Genomic DNA, 24,212 nt, shown 5'->3' with positions numbered 1-24,212 from the left:
AAAAGTCTGAGAAGGATTGGCATTAATTCTTTTTTAAATGTTTGGTAGAATTCTCCAGTGAAGCCGTCTGGCCCTGGGATTGATTTTCTTTGCTGGGAGATTTTAGATTAGTGATTCAGTCTTCTTATTATTGGACTGTTCATATTTTCTATTCGTGATTCAGTCTTAGTAGGTTGTATGCTTCTAGGAATTTATCTGTTTCTTCTAGGTTATCCAATTAGCATATAATTGTTCATAGTTGTCTCTTATAATCCTTTTTATTTGTGTAACATCAATTTTAATGTCTCCTATTTTGTTACTGATTTTACTTGAGTCTTCTCTCTTTGTTGATTAGTCTAGCTAAAGGTTCATCAATTTTGTTGGTCTTTTCAAAAAACCAACTCAGCCTTTCTCATTTTCTTCTGTGTCTCTTCTATAGGTATTTTCTTTGTTGCTACCAGGGGACCCATAAAATACCTTATAGTTATAACAATCTATTTTAAGCTGATAACCAAGGCCACTTTTAATCCTGGCACAGTTTTTAGGAATGAGGTACAACAAATGGATTTTTTAACTTTCTCATTTTAATTTTAATTACTTTAATGGAATTAACTAGAATTAGTGGATGTATATTTAATGAGCCTAATGCAACTAAATCCCTATGGTATTTTTTTTAGAATTTGATAAAGTGATTCTGACATTCATCTGGAAGTATAAAGGGTTAGTCTATCCAAGAAACTTTTGGAAAAAAAATAAAGGAGGACTGGTACTATTAAATATAAAACAATAAATCTACAGTAGCAAAGCTGTACATTACTGGCACAAGCAAAGGAGTGGAGTGGGATGGGATGGGATGGGATAAGGGAGAACAGAAAGAATGCCTAAATCAATGTATAAGGATGAATTTTTCAACCAATATTATTAGTATATTTGATTAATCTTTTGGGGGGAAAGGTAGATTCATATATCCTACTGTGTATCAGATGAATGCCGAACAGATAAAATATCTTCTTTAAAAGATACTGACTTTAAACTAAAAAAGAACTGTAAGAAAATATAAATGAATCATATATTATAGTAGGGTGGGAAGGAATTATTTAAAACTGTTAGATTTGACTTCCTAAAAACTAAAACTTGCATGCATACATAACTACTATTTTTAAAAAGTAAAGCATGGGAAGGGATAAATTGAGAGTTCAAGATTTGCAGATACTAACTACTATGTATAAAATAAACAACAAATTTCTTCTGTATAGCACAGGGAACTATATTCAATATCTTGTAACCTATAATGAAAAAGAATATGAAAACAAATATATGTCTGTATGTATGTGACTGAAACTTGATGCTGTACACCAGAAATTGACACGACATTGTAAACTGACTATATGACAATTAAAAAAAAATAAAGGACTGAAGACAAACTGAGACAATTTCCAACATACAGAATAGTCCAAGGATTACACCTCTAATATATGACAAAGGAACCCTTACAAGTCAAAGAAATAAATAGGAAAATAGGCAAAAAATCTACAAAAGAAGAAATAGAAATGGCCAAAAAATATATGGGAGATTGTAGAACTTGGATGGCAATCCAAGAAATGCAAATTAAAGCAAGAGCTAGTTGCCACTTTCACCTTTCAGCCTGGCAAAGGCCAGTTCACGTCTCTGTGTTTGCACAGCCTGCATGGAACACCACCTCTCTAGGTGGCAGATAGTCCGTGGATATCAAAAGGCTTGACATTTTTTTCAAAGACTTTGGTCTTTGAAAAAGCAATTACATTTCTAGGAATTTCTTCTAAGGGAATAATCAGACATGCACATAAAAATATGTATACTGTGCTCACTGCAGTATTATTTTTGATGTTTTAATTTTTTACTTATTATTAATGCATGATACACAGTATGCAATTATTATTTTAATGCATGATACAAAATCCAAAGGGTACTAAAGGGAATGGAGTGAAAAGTAATTCTCCCTCCCCTCAGTTCTGTCCTCCATTTCTCTCCTGTGGAGCTATCAGTTATTTATATAAATCCTTACAGAGATACTCTTTATACAAATAAGAATGTGTACGTGCCTATGCTTTTTATTTTGTTAATTTATTTGATTTTGAATTTGAAGGTTGATGGTAGCACACTACATGTTCCATGTGTACCTTGCTTTTCTCATTTACTACATCTTAGAACGTGCTCCATCATCAGAAGGGAGTACAGTGTGGAGGTTTAGAGCCCAGACTACTTGGGTTTGAATAAAGTCTACCACTTACTAGCTGTGTCATCTTGGGCAAATTTCTTAACTTTTCTGGGCCTTAGTTTCCTCATCTACAAAATGAATAGAATAATAGTTCTTACCTCGTAAAATTACTGAAAGGATTAAATGAGGCAACATACGTAAAGTGCATAGATTAGTGTGGGATGCATCTTAGGTAAGATAAGTGTTAGCTATTATCAATGCATGTGGAGCTGCAGCCTTCTTTTTAACAGCTGTATAATATTCCACACCAGAATTGTATTCTATTTTGTCCCACACTGATGAACAACTAGATTATGCCCAGCAAACAAATTGCAGTGTTTGTTACAACAAGCAATTGTCAAAGGAAACAATGTAAGTGTCCAAAGCTGGTTTAATTATGGCACAATACAACCAGTCAAAATAAGGTTGTAGGAGGATGTTTGGTGAAATGTGAAAAGTTCACATGTGTTTTATTAAGTAGAAACAAACATTTTAAATATTTACTCAGTTTTTTCCACTATAAAAATGATGTAGATTGTAAAAATTAAGACTCAATTTTAAAAAGTATATAGAAAAATAATAATCAACCTAGTTCTATGATCCAGAGATCATCATGCTTGTTTAACACATTGGTGAATCCCACATAATCTCTCTTTCAGAAAACTTGCACTAATTATCTTGTAGGAAGCAGGGGTTGCCATCTTCACTAAACACTGCAGGGAGCTGTGAGTTGGGTTCCCCAGAAGATGGCTGACCACACGTAGGTGGCATAGATTAAAACTGCTTGGAGGAGGGAGGCTTGCTGTGGGCGAGAGGGCATCACAGGAAAGGGGTGCTGCTGGGCTGAGTGTGCCCTTGAAGAATCGCAGGAGCTGTTCCCTTTTACTAAATCAGTCGTCGTCTTTGTTCTGTGTTTCCTTTTGACACGTTCATTCATTCAGTGAACACCTGTTATGACAGGCCTGTTTTGCACCATATAGTAGGTGTCTGTAGGTCTTAGGGACTCAGACGTGAACAAGGTATGTTCCAAGCCGGTGCCCCTAGAGCCCAGAAGCACATCCCAGAGTTAACAGACACAGTGCAGCACAGTGTCTGGAGATGCCTCTCCTGACCCTGACTGCATGTGCTTCCCCGCGTGTCTTCTTCATTGTCATTTCTTGGGGCTGCACAGTGTTTGCTCCAGTTGCTGGGCACTGATTTAATTAAGCATCCCCGCTCTGTTGGATGCTTAGATCGCTGGCATGAATGCTTCATGGCCTTCGACACATCACTCGCCTGCTTTTCACATGGATTGTTCCAGTTTACAGAGTCACCAGCAGTGTTTGCGTGAATGGGCCAACTGAGCCTTACCACCGTTGGCCATTGTGTTTTTGCTTTTATCATTTCTGTTCATTTATTAGGTACAAAACAGGGCCTCATTGTTAAACATTCATTTATTTGATTACTGTTAAATTTTAACCTTTACTTCCTCTTAAGTGTATTATCTGTTTCAGTCCTCTGTCCCGTTACTTATTTTGGCTCTCAATGTGAAAAACAGACTCTATATAGTGATGGTTAAAAGCTTAGATTCTAGACTCACCCAGACCTGGTGTATATCCAGCCCTGATACTTAGGAGCTGTGTGACCTGGGACATGGGGGGCTCTGGGGAAGTGCTGAGGCCAGGAAAGGCATTCCCGGCAGAGGGGCTCTCCTGGGAGGCTGAGTCACAGAGTTTGGTGGCCTGGGTACATTCGAGGGACAGTGGAACAACCACTGTGTCTGGCTTCGTCTAATAGGGCTGCCAGGAGTATTGCTGGTTCGTTTTGGCGATTTCATAAGCGTAATATCTGGAGTAAAGGCAGGCAGCACAAGGCCTCATGTTTAGAGTTACTCCCAGGAAATAAAACCCAAACCCATAAAGTGCTAGGGAGAGGCAGGGAGGCGTGGTAGGAAGCCCGGGAATCCTGCAGTCAGGCTGCTCTGGCTTGGAACACCAGTACCCTCACTGCGCAGTTGTATGCACTCCGAGCCCTGCACACTGTGAAGACCAGAGGTGATTTATGTGCAGGGCCTCTTACAACGTGGGCTGTTAAGAACCAGCAGTGAGCCAGGGAGGCACATCCTACCATCTCGGGAGGATGAAGTTAGAATTTCTCCTGCCCAGTTTTTAGCCATCCGCCCCTTGTTGGTCTGCCCCCTTGATGTCTCACTGCTGGAGGAACCACTGCCCATTACCGGCTGCAGTGGGAAAAAGAGCTTCCAAAGGTATGTTTCTTTCATAGAGCATCAGGTAGAAGTCCCTGGAGAAATCTGTCACTGGGAAATAGAATAGGGACTGACTGAAAAAGTGGCTGAGTCCTTTTTCTAGGAGAAAAGGATGTTTGGATTCTCAGTGGCCACATCTGCTTTTGAACTCTGTGCGGTCTGCGCCCTGGCCTCTCCCCGCCCCCAAATCCCTCCCCCCTTTTATTCAAACAGAGGAAAGTTGTGTTTGTTGATGACTCTTTCGGGGTGGGAAAGGAATGTGATGTATGCATAGACTGCCCAGAATTTCCTGTTAGACACCCATTCCAAACCACGGACCTGGGATGCATTCCAGACATTGCAGCCCAGTTCTGGGAGAGAAGAAACGGCGCATTCATTTAAATGCCGACCCTCGACCCTTGGGAGGAGCTCTCCCTCCTCCTTTAGAAAAAGGTATTTAGCCCCCCGCCACTCCCCCTAATAATGTAGTTGTGAATTCAGCCGTATGGTCTCTTCAGGGTTGGAATGTGCTCTGACATCTCCGAATGTGAAGAAATAGCCTTACTTTGGGAAATTCTTGGTGTCTAGTTTTGCAGCCACAACAGTATTGGTGTCCACATGTTTTTAATATTCTGCTATAAATACAGGGATGACATAAATCTACTGTGCAATACCTTTCTCAGTTCTGCTCCTGTGACAAGAAAGAAGCTGTTTCTGAGGACAGCTTCGGTGCTTTGACAAATTAACAGTAACCTCCGTGTGTTGTCAGTTTTTCCCTAGAAATTCTATTATACTGGGTCTTGGGCAGTCTGGACTGTAAACCAGCACATAGGCTGGCTTGGCGCTGTGGAAATTCAAGGTCAACCTTCTTTGTCTTCTGTAGCTGCCAAGGTGCAGTATTTTCACTTGGGGAGAAACTTGAATGATTGGGGATGGATTCATCGTCAGTAGCAAACACGTCCGCCGGCGTTTCAGCTACTTTCATCTTCACCCTGAATTACTCCTTGGATTGTACAGAGATGTGGGGGCACTGGGAGTTCTAGGTCAGGTCAGGCATAAGGACAGATTTTGGTGAGGGCCTCACAGAGGAGAGTGTGCGATGCTCAGAACCAAAGTAGACCCTAGAGCCTGCAGCCAGGGGTTCATTCAGGACGACTCTCAGCCTCTCTACATCTGGAATCGAACCCAGGCTGGAACACAAAAATTGTGAAAGGGTGGTGCTTATGTGGCAGGCAGCTATCACACCAGTTAGGAAATGCTGGCTTTTTGGGTCAACATTTCAATTTCTGGATACAGAAGGGAACCAGTCAGGTCAGGAAGTAAGAGAGTCATTAGAGATGCCCCTCTCAGGAGGGGAGAGTATAGCTCAGTGGTAAAGCACATGCTTAGCATGCACAAGGTCCTGGGTTCAATCCCCAGTACCTCCATTAAAAAAAAAAACAAAGACGGAAAAAAAAATACTCCAAAAAACAGAAAAGAAATGCCTCTCTTGGCCTATTATTCCAACTGGTGATGGGGTCAGTTGTGCCTTCTGTCTGTTGGCATAAACAGATTCCCCTCGTCCCACTAAAGGACCAGACCCTCACTGTCAGCCTCAGTGGACTTTCCCTGAGACATTCCATGTTTTTGACTGCAACCCTTTACTTCTAACCATATTTTATATAAGAGTTCCTAGAAGAGGCCTGAATCCCAGGGTTTATTTTAAGCTTCACGTGTGGAGCTGCTTCTTATTTGTTTGTTTGCTTCCTAGCATTATTATTATTACACAAAGAAACCTTCACTAGGTAGGAGGTAGAGTTTTAAAGAGCTACTTCAGGTTCTAAGTTTAGAATTCACAAAACCAAAAGCAAAATGGGTCTGCCTACGTGTTTTCTCATGGAGGCAGGCTGCTTTGGTGAGGACTGTTGTCTGGATACAAGTGAACTTCTGAATGTTCACAGTGACACTGCACAGTATCCAAACCAGTCATAAGTTTTTGTTGCTATGTCTTAAGCTGCTGGTAGATTTCTCTCTCACACAAGCATACATGTTTTTGCTGCATTCACACAACAACCCTGTGGGGGTAGATATTATGATTCTCATGTTACTATTGTGGCTCAGGCAAATGAAGTCACACTGGCTAACAGATGGCAGGGCTGAATTTGAACCCAAATATAACTCCAAAATTCATTTTCTTTCCATGTATTTTCCAACTTGTATTTAAAGTCAGTTTTTTAATTGAAGTATAGTTGGTTTACAATGTTGTGTTAGTTTCTGGTGTACACCATGGTGATTCAGGTACATATATATATTCTTTTTCCTATTCTATTTCATTATAGGACATTATAAGATACTGAATATAGTTCCCTGTGCTGTACAGTGGGACCTTGTTGTTTATCTATTTTATATATAGTCATTTGTATCTGCTAATCCCAAACTCCTAATGTATCCCTCCACCCACTCTTTCCCCTTTGGTAACCATAAGTTTACTTTTTATGTCTGAGTCTTGTAAATAATTTCATTTGTATCATTTTTTAGATTCCACAAATAAGTAATATCATATGATATTTGTTTTTCTCTGACTTACTTCACTTAGTATGATAATCTCTAGGTCCATCCATGTTGCTGCAAATGGCATTATTTCATTCTTTTTTATGGCTGAGTAGTATTCCATTGTGTATATAGATATAGATATAGATACACTACATCTATATCTATATACCACATCTTCTTTGTCCAATCATCTGTCTATGGACATTTAGGTTGCTTTCACGTTAAAGTCCATTTTTAAATAAGAAATTACATTCTAGGCCCTTTACACGAAAGAGTGCACATCTGTAATTTGTACATATCCTGGAAATCTTTAATGCAGATTGATAGCCTACATTGGTTATAATTTAAAATCTAAGCTGAGTAGCTCCAGTGACAGACATCAAATCATGACATTTGTGGTATGGGTCTGATAATGTGATTCCCCATTTTCACACAATCAAAGCCAGACTCGTCCCCATGGTTTACAGGGCCCTTGCTGTCATCACCCCCACTGTGTACTCCTTGCCACTTCTTGGATTTCTCAAATATTTCATGCTTCCTCTCACTTCAGGGCCTCCAGACATTGCCATTCCCCTACGTCCTGTCCCCTCCAACAGTTTTATGAAACCATCAGCCCAGCTTAGAAGACACTTCTTCTAAGAAATCACTCCCACCCCTCACCCCCAAATCTGGACCCTTCCTTGGGCACCAGCAGTGCCCCGTGCTGCCCCATCCTAACACGGCTCGGACTTTATCAGAGTTGTGTATTCAAGTGTCTCTCCTTAAGGGTGTGCATGTCATGAGGCAGAGATCGTGCCTACATGATTCATCAGTGCTTCTGCGTGGCCTCACCTGGGAGCTCTCGTTTTCAGGCATAATCCTTTCCATTGCCAGTAACATGCCCAGTTAGTATTGGCTCAAAAGGAAAACGGAATGTATTCTCTTCCATAACTGAAAATTCCGGAAAGGCCTAGTGTATTGAAACCAAGTCCTCAGATGATGTCAGAGATCTGCCCCTCTCCACACCTCAACTACTTTCTCCTCAGTTTTGGCTCATGCTCAGGTAGGTGCTTCTCCCTTGATGGCAAAGGTGGCCACAGGTGGCTCCAGGCTTACACCCCAGCAGCTTACAAAAAGAGAACATCTCTTTCCCTAGCTGTTGCATGAACCCTGGGGCAGACTTTTCTTGGCCCACTGTGGCTTATGGGCCCATCCCTAAGCTGATCGTGTGGCTGGTTGGCCCGGCAATGGACTGAAAGCTGGTGGAGTGAGAGTGGGGGAACTTTTACCAGAAAGAAGGATAATGGATTCTGGCAGCAAAAATATCAGGTGTCAGCTACACTCCCCATCAGTAGGTGGTGCTTTGAAGGAGCTCTTTTTTTTGTTTTTTTGTGTTTTTAGTGGAGGTACTGGAGGGGGAGGGTATAGCTCAGTGGTAGGGTGTGCTTAACATGCACGAGGTCCTGGGGTTCAATCCCCAGTACGTCCATTAAAAAAGTAAATTAAAAAAAAGTAAATAAAAATAAATAAATAAATAAACCTTATTACCTCTCCAACCCAACCCTACCCCACCCCACCCCACCCCAAAAAAAAAGACAAGACTTAATGGAGGTACAGGGGATTGAACCCAGGACCTTGCGCATGCTAAGCACCCACTCTACTACTGAGCTATCCCTCTACCCCAATATACTTGTTCTTGCTACCCAGCCAGCAGTCTGCCCAGAGAGACCAGGGAGGTATTTAGAAGGCTTCCTGTCTCATCTTTAGGACTAAAGCCTCAAAGAGACCAACCATCTGTGCACTTACTTTCATAGGCCCTCTCTAAGCCCCTCTTTTGCTGTGCTGGAGGATGGGAGGTCCCCAGTCCTTGGAGCCAAAGAAGCAGACATATATGAGTGGGAAACGTGGTTTTCACTTGCTGGGCAGCAGTGACACCAGGTCCAGGGGCCCAGAGAGAAGCGTTAGCCCCAAGGGTATATCCAGGGAAACAGCCACTGCCTGTTTGTCCACAGCATCACACGCCCCCTGCATTGTCAGAGGGCACAGAGTGTGGCAGAGGGAAGGCCTGTGCCCAACATCTCTAGCTCTTTACAACCTTCCCAGGATTTCTGTCTCTCACCCAGGACTGCTCAGAGAAATGGAGAAATTTAAGTCTTAGGATCACCCCATCTGCCCCTGCCAGCAATCTCCTTTGACTACCCTGTGGGATTCCACTCCCGTGGGCCAACTGTCTGTATGGAGAGAAGGGCAGCTGCTAGGACCAGGCATGGGCATGTCTTTGTCAGCAGAACTAAGGAAGAGGAAGAGGGGTGGTCCTTCTGACTGGCCTGCACTGCCAGAGCCCCAGGGAAACGGCAGCCTGTAAAGGCCCAGTCGGGGAGCCTGCAAGAGAGACCGTGATGGGGTCCTTGCATGGTCCTCATGCGGTCCTCCTCACATGGGAAGGTGCTTCTTTTTGATGCACAGCTGGGGGCAAGCAGCCACTGTGTCAGTTGCAGACGGGGCAGGTGCAGAGCTAAGCAGAGAGCTGACTAAGTGGTTGCCTCAACCTGAAAGCATAGTTCTTTTTCTAAGGAGATGCAGGTAAACAGCCCCAAGAGCATTCATCTGGACCCTTAACCCCTACCTCCCTTTTCTTTCCTCATCTCTGCATCTCCAGTTTTTAGAGCAATTGAGTAGAATCACTTCAGAGATTTTTCTAGTTTTGCTTTCCCAGTTGCAGTTTAAGTAGCCAAGGTCTGTCAGAGTAACTTATGCCTCCTGGTTGTTAGATGCCAGGGGTCACATGAAGACCCACAGAAGCCAGCCTTTGAGCCAGGATTTACCTGGAGAACCCCCACTGCTTTATGAAACAAAAGCTTATAGACTTGTGACAATAAGTAAGAGCAAACATTTATGAATTGCTTATCCTGTGCTAGGCACCATTCTGAGTACTTTATAAGAACTTTTAATTCTCACAACAGGCCTATTGTCCCCATTTTATAGGTAAAGAAACTGAAGCACAAAGAAGTCACGTGACCTGTCCTAGGTCCCGTGCATTTGCTGGTCGAGCCAGTATTGCCCCAGTCTCACAAAGATGGGCTTTGTCCTGGCCAGACCTGATGTTCATCTTGCCTGGTTTTCGCTTCTCAGGCAGGGTGAAAAGCAAAAGAGTAAGTCTAAAGATTCAGGTTTAGGGCTAAGATGTGGTTTCTCCTGAGCTTTACAAAGTTCCTGAAATCAAGCTTAACAAGATGATTTTTTCCCCCATTGTTAGAGTAAAATTACCATCAAACATTTGGAAAATAGAGAAGGGAGAAACATAAATACCCAGAGTCTGACAGTTACTGTTACACAGTAATGTATTTTTGCCAGTCTTTTCCCTGTTACAGTCTCTTTTCATTTGTCTTGCACGGTTATGATGAAGTCCGATGTACAACTGTTTATCTAGATTTTTTTGATCTAATGTTAAAAGATAAACATTTGTCCATTAAAATACAGATTTTGATTTTATGTATCAGCTGAAACCCTTTTCCCAGAAGTTTATGAGCAAATGAAGGGCCTTCCGGATTATAGTTGGCGGAGAGGCAGCAGCTGGGGTGGAAGGCGGCAGTGTCATGAGACCCAGACAGCCCCACCTTGACCTTCCAGGAACAGTGAGTGCCAAGGGTGGGGTGAGGCGCTCGCTGGTCCTGAGCAAGTCCATCCATTTTCCCAGCTAGCCTAATTTTGAGAGCACCAGCCCAACCCACAATTAGAAAGACCTCAGCCTCCTGGAGGTTCCTGCAGACCCTAGTACTGACTTCAGTTAGCAGAAGGAGGCCTGGACCCTCCCATATCCCTGGACACGAGACACTTGGGCTGCTTCAGCTCTTCCTGCAGAGAGGGGAGAACCTGAGTGAGCTGCCGGATCCTGCCAGGTGGCTTGGCTAGTAGTCATCCCACAGGTCTATTTGGAGCTGCTGCACAGCAGATAGTCATATGGTGGAAAGTCTCAGTGGCTCGCTGGCTCCAGATTCAGGATTTTTTTTTTTTTTTTAGCATGTTAAGTTAGTTACTGGGAAGAGGGATGTGATCTGAGGATGAGAACAGGATCTGGGAAGGTGCATTTTGCCGAGCTGTTTACTGCCCAGCCTGCATGTCATGTCGACTGCTCTGTGTCTCCGAACACCCAGCTTGTTTCCTTGCAGAGAGATGTGCTATCAGCCGGGGAAGGGACAGTTTTTCCTGCCTCTGATAAACTGTTTGAGTGTGGCATAAGAACAGAAACACCCAAAGTCACAACAAGACAGCTGAGTCGGTCATTTCTGTTCAGTATAAGTTTATTGCAGTGCTTTTCTCCCCACTTGGCATGTTCCCTACTTCTCAGGCTGACCTAAGTTGTCTCCAGATTGTCTTCAGCATGTGAGCAGGGAAAGCACCCACCCTGGAAACGGGCCCACTTGGGTTTGGACCTGGGCACACACACAATCACTCACTGTATTTTCTCGGCAGTAGAATGGAAGCAGTAACATCTATCTCCCGGGGTAGCCGTGAGGGTTACTGAGAGGAGGATGGCAAAGTCCTGGAACCTGGAGGTCCCCCGGTAAACAGCACGCATTATCGCTCCCACCGCTGCTGCGTGGGAGGCCGCTGTGCCCGGTGGCCTGGCGTGTGGGGCCTGAAATGAGGACACGGGTGCCTTGGGATGTGCCCCCGGAGATCCACAAAGAAGATAGAACAGCCAGTTTTTCCAGGGACGTGTGGTTCTAAAGCTCATCGTTAGCAAATGAGGATCTCTCGCTCACACTGACTGGGCCACGTGCCTGAACCCAGGCTCAGGACCATCGGTGCTTGTGGAGTTGCTGGCAAAGCAGCCTTTCAGTCTTTTTCAGAATTTCCATCGGAATGCATTTGGTTTTGCTGCTGGCAGAAGAGTACCCCCAAGACTCTAACCAAAGATTCTGTGATCTTTTAAGAGAGAAGGTGTACAAAATCACTATACAGATCACTCGAGTATACAAAAAGGAATCATGCCAGGATTGCTTTGTGGGAGATAAACTCCAGCAGTTATCATGTGGACTTAATGATTTCCTCCAGTAGTGATTTTCCCATTAACCCCGAGCGAGGGCCTTTTGCCTGTGGTCTCTACTCAGCGCCGCTGACCCACCCAGATGTGGTATGTGGTGGGACAGCCCCGGCTGCATTCCCAGGCAAAACGCCCCAGCACCTCCAAGTTGTCAGTCTCCTCCCCTTAGGTGTGTTTCTCATCTGTACTAATTTTTGCCTTTTATTTCTGACTTGTGGCAGCTTGTCTAGAGCCCTGGATATCAGAAAGGATCCAGCCCTCCCTCTGGAGACTTAGTCCAGGACAGGACAGGGGATGAGTCCGTGGCACAGTATTGCCCCGGGTCGCACGAAGATGGGCTTTGTCCTGGCCGGCCCTGATGTTCTCTGCCACATCTCCTGCTGTTTCTGTTTATAGGGTGATAGAAGACTTCAGCCCTGGGCTCTGTGGGTCCAGACCCTCATCAATTTCTTGGCAAAGAGAGCTGCTTTGTGCCTTCACATGTCTTATTCTTAACCCGTGAAGTTAGTCCTTTCTTTCCACGGTGAGCAGAGAATGTCCAGGAACACAGTTTCAAAGTGACTCTCCCTTGGTGCCCTTAACAGAGGAGTGCTTCTCAGGGAGTGTCAAGTCTGATTTGTGCCTGAAAGGATCTGTGTTTTGAAGTAGCGCTTAGTGCAAGGTTGGAAGACTTAATCTGCTGAGTTCAGGAATGCAGATGGCGCCTGACCCAAGGATGGGTCAGTTAATGAGCAAGCATTCCCCCACTGGGCTGAGGTCAGAGGAACTCTGTCCAGCCAGCAGGAGTGGGCTCCATCGACCATCTGTCCCTCTAGGATTCACATAACAATCTTTTAGAGAAACTTCCCGGCGCCCCTGGTCTTAGCCTGAGTAGATCTCCTGGTACCCGGGACTCCGGGGCGACCGCATGTTCAAGTTTTCACATTGCATGACAGCTGTGAGTTCCTGCTGCCGCTGGCTGCAGTGTGCCCTGTCTCTCTTTCCAGCATCCCAGTGCAGCGTCAGCCTGAAGAAACAGAGGAGCCGCAGCATCCTCAGCTCCTTCTTCTGCTGCTTCCGTGATTACAATGTGGAGGCCCCGCCAGGCAGCGGCCCCAGTGTGCTTCCGCCACTGGTGGAGGAGAACGGTGGGCTTCAGAAGGTCAGTGCCCATGCGGAACCACAGGAGCCGCATGTCTGTCCCCGCCCTGATGAGCATCCTTAAGAATCTGTGGCAGTATCTCTGCAGTCACTTACTTAAAGATTTGAAATTACAAAAAAGCCTTTTTTTTTTTTTTTTTGGTTAAAGGATATGTCAGTTATCCCCATTTAGCAACTAAAGAACATATTTGATGCGAGTTATAAGGCACTTCCCATTTTTATAACATTCTCCCATGAGAAGTTGAATGCATGAAATAGAGAGTTAAAGAACCAGGAGCAGACAGAGAAATGGAAAGGCTAGAGGAGAAGCAGAGACTTGGAAAAGAGCCAATAAAAAATAGAAATGAATTTAACTACCTTGTTTGATAATAGATATATTTGTTATATATTCTTTCATATGTATCAAATAAAAAATGTTAAGTCAGAATATCACAATAGGTTAGAAAGAACAAATTCTACCCACATGCTGTCTAACAGAATGAAACAGAATGACTCAGAACAGTTCGAAGTAAAAGAATGAGCAAAAAGACATCACACAAACATAAAGAAAAGGAATGCAAGGGTTACAATAGTCATCTCAGTCAAAATAGAATTTCAGGTAAAAATCACTGAGTCAAAGGAGATTATTCATTATGAAGACAGTCAGGATCAAGGACACAAAAGTCTTAAAACTTTATGTCCCAAATAACATGAGCAAAGGACATGAACAGGCATTTCACAAAATAAGAAATACGGTTGGTCAGTAAACATGAAAGAATGTTCAGTATGGTCAGTAATCAAGGAAATGCAAACTGAAACAATGAGATACCCTTTTCTGTCTATCAAATTATGAAAAGATTTTTTAAAGGTAATATTTGAGTGTGGCATGGGAGTAGTAAGAGAGTAGAGGATATAAATTGGTTATTGGTAGGACTACATTGGCTACACCTTTCTGGGAGGAAATTTGGCAGTATGATCTCAAAACCTTAAAAATGTGCCTATTCCTTCACCCAGGCAGTTCCGTGTTGTTGATATAATCATGGATATGCAAAGATTTAACCCTAAGATACCCTCCAGCATAGATTATAATATTGCAGAATTGTAAACAACCTGATGATTAACATTAGACAGTAAAAGACGTAGAATAACTATACAGTCAACTAGTGTGCAGCTGTTAAAAATGAAGTCTCATAGATATAACGGATACAGGGAAAGGCTCACAATGTATCTCCTAGAGGCAGAAGGTTAAAATGCAGTAGGCAAGTATATTTATAAGTACACATATGGTCATGAGTGCATACACACACACACACACACACACACACACACACACACACACAGGCATTTATAAGACTAGAATGATGTATGTCAAAATATGAAGAGATTATCAGATTGGTAGGATTATGTGTAGGATTTTCTCTGTGCTTTATTTCTTTTTCTTTCTCTCTTTTTTTTTATTTTCCCAATTTTCACAAAATAAGCTTAAATTACTTTTGTGGTTAGAAAATAGATTATTTTAAAAGTACATGTGAATGTAAGGAAGAGGACTCTGGGAAGATGACAACTCAAACACATGACTCTGACCCTTTAAGTTCCCTCTCTGGATAAACCCACGTGAGCCTGCAGGTGGAGCCTGGGAAGTACATTATGGCCTCCAATTTTCCTGACATCTCCTAGGGAAAGAGTAGATACAGGATTCATTCTCTCGAATACTCAATGAGAAGCAGGGAGCCACCAACAGAGGAAAATGCTTCCTCTCTTGGAGTCTTAGGACAGAGACTTGAAATGTATAGTCCTGTGAGATCAGCCAGCCAGCGGAGCCTGGGGTCCCCACTTGAGGTGCGTGACCCTCAGAAAGGCTTCACTGATGAGCTGAATTGCTTGCAGTTCTGGTGCCTGGAGGAGCCCAGTGGTGCAGGGACTTTCTCTGTCTCTTGTGCTTTGTCACTTTGGGCTCTGCTAGACCATGGAGACATCTTGGCCTTGCAGTGCTCCCTCGCAGTTTACCACTGCCGCGGAAGTCCTCATTGAACAATGAGCATGTGAAGCCCCTACTGAGGTAAAACTGCTGGAAGAGATAGAAGAAAACTTCAACAGACTGCTCAGAAAATGATATTTCAAGAAATAAATTCTGACTACAAAAATAACTTATGAGGGGGTGGATATAGCTCAGTGGTAGAGCGCATGCTTAGCATGCATGAGGTCCTGAGTTCAATCCTCAGTACCTCTATTAAAAAGAAAAAAAACTTTCAGAACTTGAAAAAGATCCCCTGATTTCTAAATACAAAAATTTAATGTATGAACCAAGAAAAAGCGTGAGAATAGTCACTACTGAGAACTGCATTAGTTTTCTGGAAGAGCAAGTGGAAGAAATATTTTGAAATTCAGACCAGAAACAGAGAAATGGTCATTGTGAGAGAGGGGAAGAGGCATCTGGGAGACCTAACATGCAGCTAATAGGAATTCCAGAAAGAGAAAAAATAATAGAAGGAATTTTCCTTAAGCCGAAAGAAGGCTCGAATGTGCAGATTGAACGTCTGTAGCAGGATTAGCGGGGGCAGGCGGGGAAGCACACGCCTGGATGTTATGCTGCTGAAATGCTGAAATTTAAGTATAAAGAGAAAATCTTACAAGCTACCAGAACAAGATGTTTTCAAAGAAAAGAGACTTACATTAGCACCAACTTCCCATCAGCAATACCACAAGCCAGAAGACTATGGAAAAATGTTTACAGGCTACTGAGAGAAAAGTTACAAATTTAAAGTTCTCTATGTGACCAAGATATCATTTATCTGTTAAACAGAAGTAATGGTTTCAGACATGTAATGATTCAGAGGGGGCAAAAAAAAAATCTTAATGAATCAATATTCAGTCATGATACAAGTATAGAAAATGTAGGAATAAATATAATTATTATGGATAGAACTGTGACAGTAGCATAATTCGAAAATAGGTTCACATCCAATCATCAGGAAACTTGAAAAACCCAACTGAGAGACATTCTATAAATTAACTGACCTGAATTCTTCAGATATGTTGTGGGTGTCATAACAAACAAACAAGCAAACCCAAAAGAAAGGCTGAGGAACTATTCTGGATTGAGGAAACTAAACAGACGAGACAACTAAATATAAAATGTGAAACTGGACTGGTTTTCATATGGGAGGAAACTGCTTCGGGGGAACATCATGGGAAGAAGTGGATGAAAGTGGAATATGGAAAGTAGGTAAGAGAAATATATCAATGTGAAATTTTCTAAATTTGATCATTGTACTGGGGTATGGAATTAACATTGCACAGGAGTTATCCTTGTTCATAGAAAATACACATGTAAGTGTTAAGGAATGAAAGAAATGACACACAAAAGAAAAAAAAAAGAAAGAAAAGAAAATAGGTTCTCAAGGGGGCCCCAAGTGGTAGAGCACGTGCTCAGCATGCATAAGGTCCTGGGTTCAATCCCCAGTACCTCCTCTAAAAATAAACAAATAAAATAAATTCCCCCCCCCCCCTCAAAAAAGAAAAAGGAACGTAAGAACAGAGAAGATAGACATTAAATTTTTTTTAAATGAAAGAAAATAGATCCTCAAGAATGTACAGAGAATGAAAGGGGAAATAAGCAGAATTGTGAACCAGACTTCAAAATTAAGAAAAGGGAAAAATAACATAATAAGTAATAAACCTAACATAAAGAGTAGGCATAAAGCCAAGTTTAATGAACCAAATTCTCCTAACAGAAGGCAAAGACTGTATCAGTTGGCTGGACAAATTCATCTGGATGCTGTTTCCAATAATATACCTGTATCAGATGGGAATGATTTTGGCAGCAAGTAAACGAAAACTGACAAATAATAACTTAAACAAATAGGAGATTGTTTTTCTCATGTGAAAAGCCTGATTCTGGCAGTTGCTGGGCTTTAGTTTAGATACCTGGTGATGCCATCAGGGACCCAGACTCTCTGTTCTTGTGTCTTTTGATCTTTCTCCTCCACTGTCCTTGGCAGCTTTGCCTTCATCCTCACGCATGTTTATTATCTCAAAGTCACAGTCTTCGGACAGCATATCTACGTTTACGGGAAGAAGAGAGGTAGGAGTAGCAATAGCCAGGTCCGTCCTGTTGATGGAAAGTAAATGCTTTCACAGGAAACCCGAGGAGACTTCTGTTTGTGTCTTATTGGCCAGAACTTTGCCACATGGCTGCCCTCCTGAAAGGGGAAGGACTTAGAGCTGCAGATTCCTGCTCCCAACAAAATCAGAGCTCTTTTCACAAAGGAGAAAAGAGGAGTGACTACTGAGTAGATGTACTAGTCAGTGTGAGTTGAGTTATGCCGCAGTAACAACCCCAAATCCTCAGAGGCTTAAAGCAATGCAGGTTTATTTGTCATTCATGTTAAATGTTTATCACGAGTTGGCTGGGCTTTATGTTCTGTGACAATGTCCCATAGAAATAGAGTGGGAGCCACATACGTAATTTAAGTTCTTCTGGTAGCCTCATTTTTTTAAATCTTTTTTAAAAACATGAAATGGATTTTAATAGTAGATTTTATTTAACCCAATATATCCAATAGAATAAAATTACTAATGAAATAAAATTTACATTCTTTTATCTTACTGACTCTTCAAAATCTGGTATATATTTTACACTTACAACACATCTTAATTTGGACTTGGCGCTTGTGACTAATAGCTGCCGTTATTGTATTACCTAACTGTCTTATCCAGTTGCCCAAACTAAAAGTGTCTGCAACCCCTGGCCAGAGGCTAGGAGGAGCTGACATCCAGAAGACCCCAAGGGCAGAGACCATGAAGGACTTCTAAGGGCGAGGACAGGGTGAAGGCAGTTACTGGACACTCACTAATACGTGCATGTCCCATGTACACACACACACACACACACACACACACACACACACACACAAACCTGCAAGTAATTTTCAAGTCCAAATACCTGTCTAGAGTATTTGGTCGTGGTCTGTATTTTGTCAAGCCCTTCCAAACTAGCCGTCTGGTGTTATCATCTCTCACCTCCCTGATGTGCTCACCTCATCTGAAGGTGCACCTTTGTGTTGGAGGTGCTTACCCTCTCCCACTAGTGCGGTGGTTTTCAACTGGAGACGACTTTGCCCCCAGCAAACATTTGGGAGTTTTTAAATTGCCACTACTAGATGTCAGGAGAAACCCCTTCTACTAGGGTTTCCCCTGGCATCTGGCGGGTGGAGGCCAGGCATGCTGCAGTGGAGTGTCCTGCAACGCGTGGGACGGCCCCCACAGCAAAGAGCCGCCAGGCCCCGAATGTCAGTAGTGCAGGGTTGAGAGCCCTGCTCCACAGTGACCCAATGGGCCTGTGAGCTTCTGTGTAAAATCTTCCCCCATCAAGCTCCAGATGTTGGGAACAATATTATTTAAGAGCTTCTGAAATGAACTTCTCTGCATAAATTCTTGAAAACTGAGATTTGGTTTGATTGTGCCATTGTGTTGGAGAGCAGCAGAGCTCTGCCTTGAATCGTGGCCAAAGGCAGTTTCTGCATCCTTAGGACAAGCCCCAGGTGTCGTGAGGAAGGAAAAAGCCCTCACGATCATCTCAGGAGGAAACGGTAGTTGTTATGCTGCAGAGGTGATGACCAGGGGCTGGAGATCATCAAGAAGTTGCTGCAGGGAGGGTAATAGCTCGGTGGTAGAGCGCGTGTTTAGCATGTATGAGGTTCTCTGGGTTCAATCCTCAGTACCTCCATTAATAAAGTTTTTTTAAAAAAAGTAGTTGCTGAAAGGTTCTTAGAGGCAGAACAGAGCTTAGAAAGGTGTCCAGCCACCTGCCACTGTTGACAGTCAGGTTTGGCTTCTTCCCATGAGACCCCTGTCTCCAGTGACCCCCCCTCAGTGGAGATGGATACACTTTCACAGATCCTGCGACATGGGAGGTGTGAAACCGTACGTCTCCTTATCAGGGACTATGACCATGCAATTCATTACCTCCCATCCACCATCTGAAAAAGAAGCACAGAAACTGGAAATTCTCAATGGAGATACACTTGTTCTTTTATTAGCATTTCTTAATGATGCTAAAATGAAGTGTTTCCCTCAGGTTTGGAATGTCTGGCATTCTGGGGATGAGGAACGGTTGAGGCCCTTTCTTGGGGCCTGAATTTTCTTAGCACTCCCTATAAATACAGGCTTTATTCCCCTTAATGGGAAAGCTGTCCCATGTCTCTGGCTTCGGAGGGAACTCCTTGCACCTTTCCTGCCCTGGAAAGAGGACCAGAGGTGGCCAGGGGGTTCCTTGTAATCTGATAACACTGTCTTCCTTTCCCTGCATATTTAGTTTCTCAGGGAAAAACTTACTTAAAAGAAGAATCAAGCCGGTCATCAGAGGAATTCATGGATCGAAGTATAGTATGGGTTTTCATTTTCATGTTTCAATTAAAGATTAAACTCCTGGGAGTAAAGGAGGCACTATTTAAATAAAAAAGAAGGTTTATGAGCCTCAGGAACCCGGCCTGATATGTCAGGGAAGGGGGGGACCTTGGGAGGCAGAGTGAGCCCAATGCTCTGACTGTGGAATATATTGGGTGTTCATTAAATACCACCAAGGTGCAGAGAATGCAAAATCACATGACTGCTGTACTCAGGAGTGCTTTGAAGTTTCTTTTGAGTATATGATCTACTTCTCTTTAAACCTGACAATGGTTTTTTTTTCTTTTTCTCTAGGGTGACCAGAGGCAGGTTATTCCCATACCAAGTGTATGTATATTTTATTTGTGATAGAATATGTGGTTTTATTTAAACATTCATAGAATCTTGTAGCTTTGGGCCTACTAACATAAAAGATTTTTTTAATGTTCTTATTTATATTGACTTTTTATCATGTGGTATAAACAGGTCTGTTCTGTTTTTTAAAAAAGAAAAATGAAGCTGCATTTTAAACTGAGCAGGAAGTTCTGTACAGTTTCCTTTCTCAGGAACAGCAGGGCAACCAGCATCTATTCACCAAATCCTCACCTTTCTCTCTGCGAAGGGCCTCCATGTCTCTGAATAAACTGAGGCCACACTCCTGCGCTCCATAGACTGGGAAAACTTACTTTTGCCCCAGGAGGGTTTTTTGCAGCAGGTTCTGTCCCAGTGGAACTGGGTTCACAAGGCTTCCATCCCAGGGGAGCAGACCATTTCTGACTGTTCAGCAGTGTCAGTAGCTTGGCCGTGGCCCTGTGATAAGAAACACTACCCCAGTTTTTTGCCCTGAACTTGCAGGACCACCACCACCCACCCCTGACTCCCACAGCCTAGCTGTACTGAGACCCTGCCCAGCCAGGCACTCCCTTGGGCCACCAACTTCTGTTTTCAATCCTGGAATTTGGCTGAAACCAGTGCACTTGTGCATTAGCTGCACCCACATTTGGCCCCAGCACAGGCTGGACCAGCCACCCCTCAGACAGCCGCCGACCCCACAGCTCCTTCTCTCCCCTCTGCTCTGCCAGCGGAGCTGAGTAGCCTGAGGCCAGTCAGCAGGAAGCAGACCAATGATCAGCTCCCAAAAGAAATTTGCAATTGAGATGTCCGTATCAAACGAGATCTTTCAGAGGAAGGGTATAGCTCAGTGGTAGTGTGCGTGCTTAGCACGTGTGCAGTCCTGGGTTCAATCCCTAGAACTTCCATTTAAATAAATACATACATACCTGATTACCTCCCCCTAAACAAAACAAATAAATAAAAACAAGTGAGATCTTTCATAATACTATGTCCTTAGGGTTTGGATTATTAAAGGTGTCCATAAATTGATATTTTAATCCATCCAGATTCTCTGATTCAGATTGTCTGATTCAAATCTGATCAGCTATCTTTCCTTGGACCTTTTCCACATATATTCTGGGAACATTCAAGAGATACAGCGATCTTACATTGAAAGGAATGATGGATTTCGTTAGTACAGGCTGACTCCAAATTTGGTCATGCATGTCACTTAAAAATCGCCCCCAAAAATTTTTGATAATTTCATTTTTCTCACAACTTTACCTCTTCATTGATGAACAAGTTGCAGGGGTTTGTGGAGTGATTCTGACTTTGCCAGCATGCCTGAGGGTTGAGGGTTGGGCTTTGTTGGGAAACTGATCAAAAAGATGGATCAATCAGCACGACTTCTTAGCCAGTGTTCGAGTAGGATACCCAGTGGGATTGATACCAGGGATCTCTGTTTAATCTTGCTGTGAAGTAGATTCATGTATTTTTCCTGCAGAAGTGTTGACATTCAACAGGTGGCACCTCTCGCCTGACCTCTGATACTCTGATAGCACTGTTTTTTCTCCAAGTTAATTCACAGCTGTCATCTGGGTGATCGGGTACTAGTTATGGCAATGCTAGATCAAAGGATATATTTTTACGTATTTAGTAGATTAAAGCTAGGTTATCCTCTGAATACCTAATTTACATTCCCACCAAGAGTGTATGGGATTGCCCATTCCCTTATCAAAAGTGGTAATTATCAGTATTTTAATCTTTGCTATTCTGAAAGTAAAGAATAGTATCAGTTTATTGCTTTGGCTTTCATTTCTTCATCAGTGAGTATGAATGTCTTGTTACAAATTTACTGCCCATATGTATTTCTTCCTCCCCATTCATTTCTTCTAGATTTTTTACTGTTACCTGTTTAAACTTCAGGGAAATTAGCACTTTCCTCCAAATTTATGATCTGTCTTTTGGCCTTGTTTATAATCATTTTGGCCACAAAGAAGTTTAATTTTACAGAGGGAAATTTGTTCCTCTTATCTTAGCCTTTTAGTTAATCTAAAGGCTCCTGAACTTTGTCATGCTTAGAAAGATCTCCCCACTCTCTGACTGTGACCCACATAGTCTCCTAGTATTTTTTTTATTTATTTTTTCTCCTAGTATTTTAATGGCTTCATCATTACACTGAAATCTTTGCTCCATCTGGATTATGTTGGTGTCAGGCATGAGGTAGCAATCCAGCTTTATTTCCTTTTCCAGGTGGCAAGTCAATTGTCTCAGCATTATTTATTAAGTACCCCATCTTTCGTGCACCTATTCGAAAGACATCTTTATCTGGACTTGGTCTTAAACATTCCGCTTAGTAACGTGTCTCCCAACTGTGAGCTGTGACTGGGAGGCCCTCTCTACAACTTATGGGAAGGTTCATGTTTGGTCCAGTAAAACTCAGGTATTGAAGGGTAAGGAAAAGGTGCAGAGGGACAGGTTTAGAAACCATGTAGTTTGGGGGTGATGGCGGAAGGTGAGCATCAGGTGCTTTGGCCCCCGGGGAGGACCGACCCCTCCTGTTCCCACGTCCTTGCTCGAATCACACACCAGCACAGGGCTGACAGTGCAGCTGAGCCATAAAAATGCTGAATCGGGAGGGGAGAGATTTGTTTTCCAACAGCTTTGTTTCTGTGCTGTTGGCCTAAGCCTCTTAATAAGCAGGAGTGTACTTTTTTCCACCAAAGAACGTGTAAGCGGAACAACTCTAGTTAAAGCTGGTGTCGAGTCTCCTTGGCCCCTCCTCCAGCAGCCCTGGAATCTCTGCTCTGAGCTCAGAGGCCCACGTGGGGAGCACAGTGTGCAGACCCTGAGCCTGAGAACTCCAGTTCAAAAACAGCCATCCCATGTACCAAGAAGAGGCACCACATTTGTAAGACTGGCAAAGGTGTTTTATGGGGTGGGTACTATAAAGAAAAGAGCCTTAGATGAATTCTTCCTGGCTGCCAGTTAACCACCAAGGACAGGAAATTTCACATCCACTCCCAGGAGGAGAGCTGGAGTGAATACCCTTCCCAAACCATCCCCCGTGGGATTTCTTACCACCCCGGTCCCCACCCCTCTGGCAGTGCCCACCAGGTGCTTTGGAGCAAGTCATTCTGTATATTTTTTAAGTTTTTTACTCCAGCTTTACTGAGATATAATTGACATATATCATTGCATAAGTTTAAGGAAAAGTGTTGATTTGATACACTTACATACTGCAAAATGATCACACCATAATGTTAACTAACACCTGCATCACATCACAAAATTACTATTTCTACAAAAGGCTCTTTTGGACATGACTGGTGTTCCTCTTGTTTTTCAGCTTTATGATGGCCTGAGAGAAAATTTGCTCAGGACACTTTTTTTTTTTTTTTTAGTTAATGATTCAAGCGTCACCTGAACAGATCAATTGTAGTAACAAAACACCATTGCAATTATATAGTGTCCTTGCATGTTCCAAGGACACAGCCGCCCAGAAAATTCTTAGCAGTGGTCTGAAGAATTTGCATTAATCTAAAGCCAAGCTCTCGAGAAGCCATGAGCATTTAGGAAACAGGCTGCAAATTAATGAACCCTTCGAGCGCATTGCCCCAGCCTGGCCTTGCTCCCTGCAGCACAAATGCTAAATCAATAGCTTGCTTATTGTGACTCTCAGTCTGCTCGCTTTTTTCTCTCTCAGATCAGCATGGTGAGGCTTTTTCGTTACTGTTAACTCAGAGATTGCTTGTAAAGTGTGGGTTAAATATGCAAAGAAAGTAATTTTTATTCTCGGGTTTGGAAAATAACTGAGCCACTTTTGGCATATCTTTGATGTTTTCAGATATGCTAGGGAGAGATGTTCTAGAGCCTTATTCTCCAGGCTAGTGATTATGTAAGGTTGAAATGTTGTTTTAGTGTATAAATGCAGAGAAAAAGGGCTGGACAGATACACACCAAGCTGAAAGGGAGGACATCTGGGGAAAGGAATGTGTTGGGGAGGACATGGAAGAGGGAATAGGTTTATGTGTCTATATTCCTTACAGTGCAAATGTGTTTTTATTACATCAATGCATAATGAAAAATTAAAACAAATTTTATTCTAGTCAGCAGCATGCATTCTGCTATGGCCCACACAACAAAAATAACCCCAGTCCTCTCTTAGGCTCACTTAGTAGGCTCATCACCCCCTGTCTTTTTAAACCTCTTCTTGATACAGAACTTCTTGCAAGTTTAATTTTTGTAATAAACCTGCTTGTTTGCTGACTTGTAACAAGGGGCAGAGTCCTTCCCTGGGCCCCGGATCCCATGCCCCGAGTCTAAGGTGCATTGCTTCCCAGTGCCACATGGTCAGGGACTGCTGCTTGGTGAAC

At 42.9% G+C, this 24,212-nt stretch overlaps 1 protein-coding gene across 1 annotated transcript in view; it reads left to right on the top strand.

Moving 5' to 3' along the window:
• The window catches only part of CTDSPL (CTD small phosphatase like), a 115,897-nt gene that overhangs the window by 72,258 nt on the left and 19,427 nt on the right, over positions 1-24,212 (top strand). Inside the window, 1 exon segment of the mRNA XM_032459237.1 lies at positions 12,984-13,138. Within this exon segment, the coding sequence (XP_032315128.1) occupies positions 12,984-13,138 (155 nt within the window).

The sequence above is a fragment of the Camelus ferus genome, chromosome 17 (genome assembly GCF_009834535.1).
Source record: "Camelus ferus isolate YT-003-E chromosome 17, BCGSAC_Cfer_1.0, whole genome shotgun sequence".
NCBI classification, from domain to species: Eukaryota; Metazoa; Chordata; class Mammalia; order Artiodactyla; family Camelidae; genus Camelus; species Camelus ferus.
This window is presented reverse-complemented; position numbering and strand designations above follow the sequence as displayed.